The sequence below is a fragment of the Dermacentor variabilis genome, chromosome 3 (assembly GCF_050947875.1).
Source record: "Dermacentor variabilis isolate Ectoservices chromosome 3, ASM5094787v1, whole genome shotgun sequence".
NCBI classification, from domain to species: domain Eukaryota; kingdom Metazoa; phylum Arthropoda; class Arachnida; order Ixodida; family Ixodidae; genus Dermacentor; species Dermacentor variabilis.
Genome location: NC_134570.1, coordinates 18,815,310 through 18,828,272, shown reverse-complemented (window position 1 = coordinate 18,828,272; position 12,963 = coordinate 18,815,310). Strand labels below are relative to the sequence as shown.

Here is a 12,963-nt window from a genome sequence, read left to right as displayed (position 1 = left end):
ATACAGATTCGAATAGCTTTACGTTATAGCGCCCAAGTTCTGTAAAATTCAAATACCGCTATTCGTTCAACTCTTATGTGGCCATAAATGTTCTGGTCGGCTCGCATATGTTCAATTTTCCGATGCGCTAATGCTAACTTTAAAGGCTGTGTCACTCACCGCCATTCAATTGGACGGGGTCGTGTGTTCGTTGGCTCGTCGCCACCCAATGCAGCCAGGGGCGCAGTAACGTAAAGCTATTCCAAACGTTTCTGTTCCAATTCTGCAATCAGCCCTCCATGATTGGTCAAAAAAGTTTCGGGCCACGCCAACTTCGCCTGTCTATCACGCGACGTCACGAAAATAGCGATAGCTCCCTATCTGATATGACATGCGCACACTGATTATGCTTGATTAGACCGAACAAAAGAAAAATAATTATTTCCGATTCGACGCCTTGTCGCTATTAGCCCCTTGCTATTGGTCAAAAGTTCTTGGGCTGCGCCCACTTCGTCTGTCTTTAAAGCGACGTCAGAAAACTGCGAAAACTCATCGCGTCAAAGTGAATTACGTGTACCCGTTAAAGATGCATTAATATGTCGAACAAAACAGATTTTTTTCTAAATAGCCGGAGAATGCCCCGTACCGAAAGGAATAGACGATGGCTGCTCGCCGATCGCTCAGACACTAGCTACTCGTATGGATTTATTTGCGTAGTAAAACTTTTTGCGTGGCAGTATAATGTTACTGAGCCCTTGCGCCATGTTTGCGAGATCGCTGTGCCAACTTTTCTAAGAATCCGTTTTAGCGGCATTTTTAACCTTCCGTTGCACGCCGCCGCGATTTTCAACCAGCCACCGCAAACTAAGTAAGGGGAAGCGGACCAATCGCAGGTGCCAGCACTACCCTCTTCATCCGGTTATTTATTTTCTCTACGCTGGCTCGGCCCCGTCGAAAGCATCTCCACTTGAGCGCACTCGTCGCCTCTTTCCAGCCAATTAGATAAGAAAAACCGCTCAATGTAGGCAACGTTGTGAAGCCAATGTGACCTATAAACGAGAAGAGCGCTCGATTGGGCTGTTCAGACAACGCTGCCGGCCACCGCCCTATGCTAGCGTCGGCGGTTATGCAAATTTGACGTAAGGAGATTGGAATAAAAACAGATTGAAATGGTTTTACATTATAGGGCCCCAGATCGAAAAAAAAAGCTTTTTTGCTCAGAGAGATTGAGCAGCACCAAGTTCTGGTGTCAAGTGCATTCAATGAACTGCTCGTATCCCTCTTGTACTCCTGTGACCTCCTCTGGCTTAAAAAATAAAGGTGTAAATGAAAGAAAAGGGAGGTGTAATACTAACTTCACCTGTAGGGGACCACTGGTAGTCACTTGACGTTGGCTGTTTATGAGCGATACAATATTGGAAGGAAGGGCTTTGCATCACTCATTTCGATACCTGACTGACAGAGAGAGAATACTTTATTATCAAATAAAATATGAAGTAGAAGGCATCACTTCATGACTTCGCTTGCGTCATTTCAATGCTGCTGAGATAAATTCCGCCATGTAAACTTGTTCCAGACATGTGATGACTGGAGTCAGCCATTCGGCCGTGGGAGTAAAGGAGGCCAATGAAGTGGGTGCTGTGAAAGCGGAAATAGAGGGCATTGTCATATTATACATGCGCGATGTTAGAGTCTCCTCCGCGCCGCTGAAAATGTGTAAAAAATCCTCAGTCACTAGTTCAAAGGGCAAGTGTATCCGTGCTGGTATTCGTAATGTGTTTGTTCCTGTCGTATTACTGTGCCCTGTTCACATCTCTAGCTTGGGGAAAGCTGTGGGTAGACTCTTCTTGCTGTTCTGTAGGGCATCAGCTCTGCCGGACTTTTTGCGCTTCCATCTGGATTTAGCCTGGGCATGCTGGCATCCTGGCGTAATGAGCTGCAGTCTCGAAAGATTTTGAGTGCCAGGGTGCCTCTCACGTGGTGCGCGTGTCCAGTGCACTGGTTCGCCGCGGCGCTTTGCTTGAGAGTGCCGGTAATCACGCACCTGTGAGCTGCTAAACTAGCGACATGCGCAGTCTTAATGATAATTGCATGGGGTGTATCGTCGATGACCGTTCGTTTTGAACAATAGTGACAGCCACATCGAGAATCGCAATAACTGTCATTGGACAGGAAAACTGTTCGCTTTCATCACGAACGATATCTACCAGTTCTACGGTTAAAGTTTTCAATGACCCTTGGCGGAATACGTGTGGCACTGATAAGTAGGTGCGTATTTGCGCCGACTGGTTACTCGAGGATTAATGTGGTGAGACGGTTGACCGAGTTGACTCCGCTGCCCTTCCCCCATCGCCCGGACAGCTTTCTTGAGCTTGAAGAGGACGTTCTCTCACTGTGCACTGATGAACATGCTGGTCTCACACATGCCTATATGTTCGTCACGGTTCAAGCGACGCTGTGCAGTATACGTGTCGCGCGCGCGCGCGCGTGTGGCATAAAGTTGTTTCTCTTGGCGCTCAGGGCGCAGAGGAAAATACATGTCTGCCAAGGCATATTGTTCTTCGACGCTACAGCGGATGTCATTTCCGGAAAGAAAGAGGGCTGTCAGCTCCATTGGCTGACATTGGTTATGGTTTCATTGTCTGTGTCCTCATGTGGTTAAGTGACTAATAAAAAAATCAACTCCTCGCTGATCCACTCATTCGTGCGTTGCGGTTCATTGCAGTCAAACGGTCTCTTTTACAGCGAAGCTGTTAGCCTCTAAGTGGTTGGCATTTTGCGTGTCCGTCCGTGAAGAAAATTATCAGCAAAGGCTCATACCCCCCTAAGCAAGCAAAAATGCAGTGGCTCATCGTCGTCGTAATATAGGTGTTACAAGCACTCTGCTAAGTGAAGTGAACAGTGCATACATTCATTGGAATCACGCATACAATATACAGAATAGCATACGTTTCAAGAAAGAGAAAGCTCAACACAAGCGTCTGTCATCATCAGTAATAGTTCATACCTCCATAAGCAAGCAGAAATGCAGTGGCTAATCGCCCTCGTAATGCAGATGATACAAGCACTCTGTTAAGTGAACAGCGCATACATTCATTGGAATCACGCGTACAGTATAAAGAACAGCGTGCGTTCCAATGAAGAACAAGCTCAAAACAAGCGTCTGTCATCATCAGTAATGGCTCATACCCCCGTAAGCAAGCAAAAAATGCAATGACCCTTACTTTCTTAAAGAGGCTACAAGCGCTCAGCGAAGTGAAGTGAACAGTGCCTACATTAATTGAAATCATCCATACAACACACACAAAAGCACACGTTTCAATAAAGAACAAGCTCAAAACAAGCATCCGAACCATCTATAAAGCATTGCAGACCCCGCTCAGCACTTGTAGTGATGGTTTTGCAACAGCTTCGAGGGACGTCCACTTTAGCAGGGCCGGATTGGCGGGGCAATTGGTTCTAACGTTAACTGCCGTGAGAGTCAGACGTAGGTTGGCGCTTGTTTCCCAGGTATTTCTTGCTGCAGGGCCGTTGTCAGCAGAACAGTACGTGGACTGCGCGCGGAGCACCACAGTGTACTGGCGCTGTGCACTGACTAGGTGGCACTGCAAGCTTGAACGGGAAGGGATGAGGAGCGAGGAGAAAGTTCGTATCAACGAGGGACTGAGGCAGAGGTGCCCTTTATCCCCACTGCTGTTTATGATGTACGTGGTGAGGATGGAGAGGGCGCTAGAAGGAAGTAATATCGGGTTTAATCTCTCATACAAACCTCTGTCGTCACATGGGTAACTCGAACTTCTTGTAGTTCAAAACGCGAACGGTGAACTGCTGCGTAATTGATTTATTTCTTACTTCTGCCACGTTCATGACAATTCAAAGGTGGTAATGTAGTAACAAAAAAAGCTGGTCACCGGAATGCTCTCCTGCGTAACCACTTTATGCAGCAAGCATTCAAATATCTTCGGCAGATATAAATTGCAAGTTTTCTACTCGCGGAAAAAAATGAAAAGCAGCCGCTAACATATACTGAGGCGAAATTTCCGTCTGGACGTCAACTAGCACCAATCGGCCAAGTAGCTTCGGTTTCTTGCAACATCGCAGAAAAATGCGCCGCGCCAAACCGAAAAAAAAAAAAAAAGACATTCACTCGGAAACAAGCGCGGAAGATTTTTCGTTTCATCCTATGTGCTGTTTTCATAAGCACAGCGCTTGTTTCTTCATAACGACTGCAGAAAAAGTGTGCTTATACCTCTTGTTCGCTGGGAAACGGGAAAATTTCGTCCTTGTATTGCTTCCCGAGTTGACACATCACGTAGCCGCGCAGCAAACCCTGTTTCTTTTCCGCAGTGTTTCCGACATTGCTGGAACACTGGCAGGCACAGAAAGAAAGTTTTAAACTACAGAGCACACGAAAAAACGTGCACATACACAGAAAGCGGCAGCAGCAGACGACAAGAGTGGCAGCCGAAGAGGTAAGAGCGAAAGCGCCGCCTGTTGGCGCAACGAATGAGGCGACTAACTAAAGGTGCCGCAAAAGGAAATAGCAAAAAGCACATTTTATTTCTACACATCATCACTTTATTGTTTTGTTGATTGAAAATATAGAGCCAAATATGCAAAAGTTATTGAGTCCTCCTTTGGCTACCAGTGTTATGGCGACGCTTTATTGCCAATACCGAAACTAGCCGCTCCACCCACTGTCAAAGTTACTAAAGCACGCTCCTTACTAAAGGTCGAGTGGCTTTATGGGGGATGTGTGCTACTACACGTCTTAAAAGGGTGCGCTCACATTTCTTGACACCCGTTTAGGAGCGTAGCCCAGGAGGGGGCAGTGCACACCGAACACGTATGCTCGCTTGCCAGGGAAAATTCTTGTCTCACTGCACCGATTACGTAATCTATTCTCGCTCCAGATTAAACCACTCTGCAAGCGAGGGAAGTGTCATGTAGATTTTGACAATGAGCGATTTCACCGCTGTCATGCTGGTCGCTTCTGCTGATGGCAGAAGCGACCAGCAGTGACTTTCAGTGACTCGAATGCGATAACGTTCGTTCCTTCGTGTAGGGCTCGCTGATCGTGCCTTTGCAGAAGAGGGTTCGGCAGGTGGCGTCGCGTGGGGTCTGCACCGTGCGGTTCCCTCGCGAGCCTTATTGTTACACCGCACGACACCTGTATGTAGTAGTTTAACCTGCCACTTCATCGCCTCCGCTGACCCAAGTCCTAGGCGTCCCTCGTCCTTCCCTCATTCCCAGCGTCTGTGGGAACGAGTGCATGGCTCAGAGAGCGCTCCACTGCGGATGTGCCGAGTATATACCGTCTCTCTCTGCGTGCGCAGGTGTTCGCGCACAAGTCTGCCATGCAGCAGCACTCGCGCGAAGCCCACCGGGGCGACCTGAAGCCGCACCAGTGCACCCAATGCCTCAAGTCGTTCTCGTCGACGCACCAGCTGGCGCAGCACGTGCGCATCCACACGGGCGAAAAACCGTACAAGTGCTCCTACTGCGAGCGCCGCTTCAAGCAGCTCTCGCACGTGCAGCAGCACACGCGCCTGCACACCGGCGAGCGGCCCTACAAATGCCATGTCGCCGAGTGTGGCCGGGCATTCATCCAGCTGTCCAACCTGCAGCAGCATTTGCGAAATCATGACAGCCAAATGGAACGCGCCAAGAGCCGACCCTTCCACTGCAACATTTGCGGCAAGGGCTTCGCGTCGGATAGCAGTCTGCGGACTCACAGATCCAAGGTGGGCATGCATACCTTCCTCCTCGGCATGCGCGACGCTCATCTCTGCTCTCAATGGAGTGTGCATGCTCTGTAATCGCCGTACTGTGTTTCCGTTGGTTGAGCGGACGCGATGGGCGATTCCTGCGAACGCGTTATTGACTGTTTTAAGCTTAGACCCTTTGTATAAATCCACGTTCCCTTCTTTTTTTTTATCAGCGTCAAAAATGACTGTTCTTGTCATGATGTTTATACTCGAACTGCGAAATGTAATACACTTTTGCTTCAAACATTTATTGATTGTGTAGTATCAACCGCATTTAAGGGCGGAACCAGTGTGCTCGAGATGGATAAAACGGCACTAAATTAAACCATGTAAGTTAAATTTTTGGCATGCAGGTTTAAATGCTGGCATAGACTACTTTTGAAGCGGCAGCTGCAGCAAAACCTCGATATAACGAAGTTATTTCGGTACACCCGTTGCTTCGTTATAACGATTGCCCTCCCTCACGGCCGACATTGGCCGCTTGGGAAGGCTGCAGTGTGCTGTCAATAACCACCGGGTAAGCCGATGCGAAACCCCGTAGCGCACCGCCGAAGGACCGCGAAAAAGGTTGGCTTCCGCGTCTTTCACAGCGCCTTCTATAGTGCAGCTGTAAACGAATATCCTTATGCACCGTCGTCGTGCGTGCTTTGTAGCGGCCTAACAAGTTTCGTGAGCGTGCCGGCGGGGTGCTGCAGTCATCTGATTTTGCATAACGCTCGCGGCCGCACGCACGCGGAAACACCAGAAAAGCGTTTCTTTGCGCTGGTGCCCAGTGACAAGCGTTCCACTGATCAGTAGAGTGCCTACATGCGAGGAGGACAGCATTCAGGCGCCCTACTGATCGGTAGAGCGCGCGCATCAAGGCAGCCTAGTGAGCCCCCACCGGCGCGTCAAAAAAAATGCAGGTAAGTCGAGCGATCGCCGAAAGCATGAGCAGTCCATGCATGGCATTCATTTGTAAAGTTCCATTTCATTTTCCATACTTATCGCTCATCACGCCGAGTGTCCGATCCCGACGTGTGCCCTCCGACAAACGGCGACGGACAAAGGGCCACCGAACAAACCGGCGGGACGGGAGGGGGGGGGGGATAATTGCGGCTGCGGCTGTGTATGGCGCGGGGACAGAGTTCGCCGAGCGCTGATAGCTTAGTGTGCGCTGTGTTCTCGCCGCTTAATTAGTTCGCGATCCAGTATTTTTTCTTTTTTTGTGGCAACGTACCTCCTGCGCGGGGCTTAATTTTTCTAGGTAATTAAAAGGACTGTCTACTGCTCGGAACATGCCTTTCGATTGTGGTGGCAGTGAGAAGATTGTGTGTCATAGCGATGGAAACAGGCATGCTTGTATCCCACAAACAAAAAATATATTTTTAATTTGGCTCTGAAAGTGGGTGCAGGAAAAACATGTAGCGTTGCTCGACACCAAAACAGTGCAAATATATTGTTTACCGTCACGTAACCAAAAAGTAGCGCAGGGAGTTATTTTGCTTGTATACTATACCGGGTGTCCCCGTTAACTTGGACCAACATTTTTAAAAATATACGTGGAGCTCTAGAGAAATCGTATACCGACGGCATAGTAGCGGCAGTCGTGTGTACTTACAGCCAGTATTTTCTTTTCATCATGAAATATTAATTGCATTTAATTAGTGATCGTTTTAATTATTGCTTGAATCACGAACATGTAAATTACAAAGTTGTAGGGCACCTTAAATAACCTCTGACTCAAGCATTTGTTTCGTGCTGGGTGCAACCTTTGTAAGAGTTAAACATCCAAAGGTGCAACTGGTTAAACCATTTACCTTTTCTGTCTCTTGAACTCCGGAAAAGAGGTAAAGCAAAGCAGCTCTCTACCTATTTCTATCTTTGTCGCGAGCTTCTTTTATGTAAGGATAGGGTGACATCACGAAGGTGCTCTAAACAGACACGTTTTATACCACTTTAGAGCAGTTATTTTCCACTGCCACTTATAGCACATGCTCAAACAGGTCACCGTCTGAAACAATACAGTACTTGCTTCTTTCCGATAGTTGTGCTGTTGCAGCTTTGACCAACGACGTTGGAATCTCGCGGCAGGCTCTGCTTACTTTTGCCTGTAGGGCGTCCTGTGTGGTAGTTTCGCTGCTATACACGTGATCTTTCACGTAGCCCCGCAAGAAGCCCAGCGGTGTCATGTCCAGCGACCTTGCAGGCTAGGGTACAGGTCCGTGCCGGACAATCGACTGTCCAGGAGAAAGCTTGTCGAGCCATGCTCGAGACTGACTACTACTATGCGCAGGAGTATCATCTTTTTGAAACCAGATGTTCCTAACGTGCGCAACTGGAACGTTCCAAAAGATGTCGTTCACGGGACCCTCGAGGATGTCGTTGACGTAGCGTTGCGTCGAAATAGTGTATCATCAAAAAAGACGGGTCCGATGATGTTGCCATCAAAAATACCGCACACCACATTAAACGACCACTGGTATTAGTGTCGTGTTTGTGCCAGACAGTGGGGATCCTTATCACTCCAGTAGTGCGCGTTGTAAAGATTAACTTGTGCGTTTCTTGAGAAATTAGCCTCACCCCTCCAAAGCACGGGAGTGAGAAAGTCCGGCTATTCTTCACATTTCGTGAAAATCCAATTGGCAAAGTGAAGTTTGTTTTCAAAATCTCGGTCTTCAAGTTTTTGATAAAGATGTACATGGTACGGGTGCATATGACCTTTTTTTAAGATCCTCCACCCGCGATCGAAGTGTATTGGCTCGCATCAAGGTCACGCCGTTGGGAACTGCTGGCGATACTTTTCGGAAGGGTCATTCGTACTACTTCGCGCTCTGCTATACGCGTTCAGGCCGCTCAAACGGTGTTAATTGGATATGACATGTATTTATGCCTTTACCGATAGATTCATTTTTCTTTTCTTTATTTCATATTTTTTTAATACCGCTCGGTGGCATGCATTGCGGCCGCAGCGTCAGTTTTCATTCTACTATGTTATTAATTGTACGGTTCCCTTTGGGGAACAAATATTTTTATGTTCTTCAGGAAGTATGTATCTCTCGCGTGTATTTTTGTGCGTATAGTTTTTGATAAGTAGGTACTGCGAAACGCAGACGGAAAAATATATGTAAACTTCTTGCTCGCCGCTTCAAACAAATAAAACATATCTGCCTTATCTAGTGCCCTGTACTCAGATTTACTGGGAGTATTCTTATAAAAAAAGAAACAAGAAACAAAGAAAACTGCAATGCAACATCCCATTCATGTTTTGTGTTCCTCGCATAACACAATGCACAATGCACAATGCAGTAATTGGTAGGGGTTCTTTTATTGCGGTCGGACCTCGGGCGCCGAAAACAGTTGTAGGAAGCGATTATACATGCTAACCTTTGACCCGTAAGCGGTGTGAAATTTTTTGTCCAGCCCATGCTTAACAACGAGAAAAAAAAAAAAGAAGAAGGTGGCGCGGTAGCCTAATTGCTACATAGTGGATACACCCTAAGAAACGTTTACACCCTTTGGGGTGTATATTTGCCACACTACAGTAACCATCATCTGTCTTGCCCGCATTTCCTTTCTTTAACGCTTCGAGCCCGATGCTTCCAAGTCACGAACGGCATGCGCGTTATCAGCATGACAGAGCATTTTCGACAGGAAAGTAACGAGCGCAGCGTTTTCAAGAAAGGAAATGCGGGCAAGACAGATGACGATTATCGTTGTGTGGCAAATATACCCCCCAAAGGGTGCAAACTTTTCTTAGAGTGTATGGCGTTGCACGTCTAAACCGAGCTCACGGGTGCAAACCAGGTCACGTGATTCGATGGGAACGAAATGGAAAAACACTCGTGTACTTCTCTTTAGGTCCACGTTGAAGAACCGCAGGTGAACTACGCGGGGTGCCTCGTAATCATATCGCCAGACGTAAAACGCTAGAATTTTGCTAATTAAAAAAATACAAAAAAAGGAGGTAACTGCTTCCTTTGGCTTTTTTCAGGGGTGTAAACGAAAGAAAATGTTCTCGAATGTGATTTCTGAGAAAAACATGTTGCGCTTACTTATATTTCATAACTAAATTTAATGTCGTTCCTAACTGTACATCCGCTCAACTAAGCAGCTTCTGTATTATAAACGGCTGCTTTCATTTATCCGGTGAACTATAATAATAATAATAATAATAATAATAATAATAATAATAATAATAATAATAATAATAATATATTACTATAATATAGTATGATATTAATAATATTATTATTAAACCTAACAATAAGAAGAAGAACATAAGAACAATAGGAACAAGAGCGCCTCACTGGCGCTCTTTGGGCACATATCCTTGCGCTTTAAAACAGCACATATCATCAATAGCATGCCTCACATACACGTAGAGATATCTGTAGATCTGCTGTTTTCGTTGAAGGAGATAAGTGTCGTATCACATTGGGCACCCAGTTTTAATAGGTTGCACACAATATGATACTGTCAAAAAATGTCTTCTTTGCCTGAATCAAGTTAGCAGATTTACAGGCTGGCCCAAAGCGGGGTGTTTATATTGAATGAGAGCTATAGGAACTTGTTCAGCAGAACCGATTAGCACCCGTGCGGTAATTCTCCCAGGAACTGCATGGTGCACCTCTGCGCAACAGCCACGACGCTCCAACAGCACAATCATTCGGAATGAGAGACCTCACTTGCGTCGGCCCCTCGATACTTCAAAAGTGCTGTTGTGCGTTACATTCGAACATAAACGGCTATTCGATAATTTTTCATAGTGAATTCTGAAGTCGAATACCATTTGAATAGAAAATACCATTCGATTAGACTATATGTTTCTACTTCATTTCGCCTGCTGACACGTTGAAGGAAATCGCCAGACAAGCGACAGAGATTACGTTGGTAAAGGCTTCCCGGTTTCCCCGATTCACTGTGAGTACATATGCAGTATATTTTCCCTAACACTGTTCATATTAACGTCCGATAATTGCATTGATTCCTTTTCTTGAAAAGTCGATTGGTTCACCTGCAGTTGGTGCAGCTTTTAAAAGAAACACGCTTATTCCATTCGGGAGTTTTCACTTTTTGAATCAGTGCATTTAGAATATATTTGGTCATTTTGCTCTTACATGTATGCATTTGACATATATGTCTATGTACTCTTAGATTTACCTAGAAGTGCATTAGTAATCTGCATATCTTCTTAAGAGTGCAAACATTTTTGAGGTGTGCCATCCGCAGCATATCAACGTATGCCAAGGGTGAATGTTGCGCGACGGATTGCCGCCCGCCAACCCCCGATGCTTGTAGACATGTCGCGCCAACCCGCCGGCTAGTAAGTTCCGGCTGAGCCTAAGCAGCGCCGCCAGATCGGTATAATCGTGGACGGCGGTTTAGGGTATCAGCCGAAGAAGCGCAAGAAACACGACACCTTGTGAAATAGGCATCACCCTGAAAAGTCAAGCGAGACACCGTAAGGCGTCCGAAATTTTGGTTGCCGTAATAAATTGTTTTTGCGGAGTAGGTGGCAGTCCTAAGGGGAAGTCCGGATAGTCGAGCCGGCCCAAAAAAAATCAGGCGTCAAAAACAAAAAAAGCAGTTTTAGTCCCGTCTGCTGTAGTTCCCAGCACAACGAAAGAGTAATTTACATGGAACCTTTGCTCTGTGCAAAGCAGTGATTTATGCACCCTGTAATTATCGTGTGCAGCAACACGCAGCACTGATTGGAGGAGCAGCGTCGCAGTCTTGCCCGATCTGCCACAAGATCTGCGTCAACGCTGAAGCCCTAATGGAGCACATGCGTATCTCACACAAGGATCCACCAGTTACAGCACCAGGTATGAACCAAAAATTACTGCGACCAGTTACGCCTTTGGCTGTCATTCCTGAAGCATGTTGCTTTTGATCTTACGTTTACCCTTTCTAGCTTATCGCGTGACACCAAGCTACGCTCTGGATGTCACATTTACGCAGTGAAACGATGTTATTTCAAATGATACTTCGCATCCTAGCAACTCGTGTGTTCTCGTTGTGTTTTCACAGTTTGCCTGATTAATTACGTTCACTGTTACTAAAATAAAAGGAGCAAAGCAAGCCCACTTCAAGCCTGCTGTGTGGCCGTTGGAGGCACCTTTCAAAATAATACCGTTTTCATCATCTCAATGGAATAGTTTTCTATTGTGCCCTTTGAGCCACTCCATGTTTCTGAGTGAAACTTAGCGCAAAATGGGATACGTCATGCCTGGTTATAACGAATAATCTTTCGAGCTAAAGACAGTTTTATATATATATGATATGCCCGAACTTGTTTACAACAAACTTAAACTTTCATGATGCATTCGTTATTATGCAAATGGACTATCTTTAGTGCAGAAAAGAAGCAAGCAACAAATTCATTTATTTAAGACGAAACTGTGAGTACGTAGGCAGTAATTCTTGCCTGCGCCTTGAACTGTTTGTCAACATCACTAAGAAAGGCTTTCTCGGGATTGCGTATATCTGTTCCAACCACTTTCCCTGAACGATACAGCGTTTGCGGCATGCAAGCGTCTTTATGATGTCACTGTACTAAACTCCTCCAGTTTAATATACACACTGCCCAGCTCGTTATGAGAGTGTTATCGTATATACTCGTGGAAGGCTCGCACCCACACTTTGGATTGTTAAAATTTGTAAAGTAGGGTGCAGTAAGCGTAACGCGTATACTAACATGCTGAGTAATTCCTGAAAGCAGCTACAAGATAGCCCTAGTCCGTGCTGTGGGGTTTCAGACGTGCTCTTGGGGCATATGAACGACAACACAGTAGCGTAAAAAATCAAAAGGACATTTATTGCTCTTTTTATACAGCATTGCAGGCTATAGACGAATTAACAAATAGAATGTGCTGATGGGTGCTGACGAATCGGTGGAGTCCGATTAGCACCAACGCGTGCTGCGCGAACATTAGGCAATACTTGCGGCAGTGGCTGCTCCGAGGAAATGTCCACGCACTCCTGTGCATAACATGCGCGTCGACAACGTCCCTGGTGTACAGCAGCGGCGTACGTTGCTCGAAGCAGCATCTCTGCAGTTCCGACGGCACGACTCCAAGCCAGGATTCCGGAAACAGCGACGTGGTACTCGGCGTGAGCAAACGTCGCTCGCGCAGGCGATGTGCAGGTGACAGCACACTAGAGGTCACTCCGCTCACGCTGCGTGCTCAACACACTCGACAAGCACTGAACTGGTGCAAGGGAGAGTAGTTCT

At 46.5% G+C, this 12,963-nt stretch overlaps 1 protein-coding gene across 3 annotated transcripts in view; it reads left to right on the top strand.

The window, feature by feature from the left end:
- dati (zinc finger protein datilografo) overlaps window positions 1–12,963 on the top strand; it is a 107,600-nt gene that overhangs the window by 58,480 nt on the left and 36,157 nt on the right. For all 3 annotated transcript variants that reach the window (XM_075684375.1, XM_075684377.1, XM_075684378.1), the window contains 2 exons: window positions 5,316–5,723; window positions 11,425–11,554. In XM_075684375.1, coding sequence (XP_075540490.1) covers window positions 5,316–5,723; window positions 11,425–11,554 — 538 coding nt within the window. The remainder of the gene's footprint in view (window positions 1–5,315; window positions 5,724–11,424; window positions 11,555–12,963) is intronic.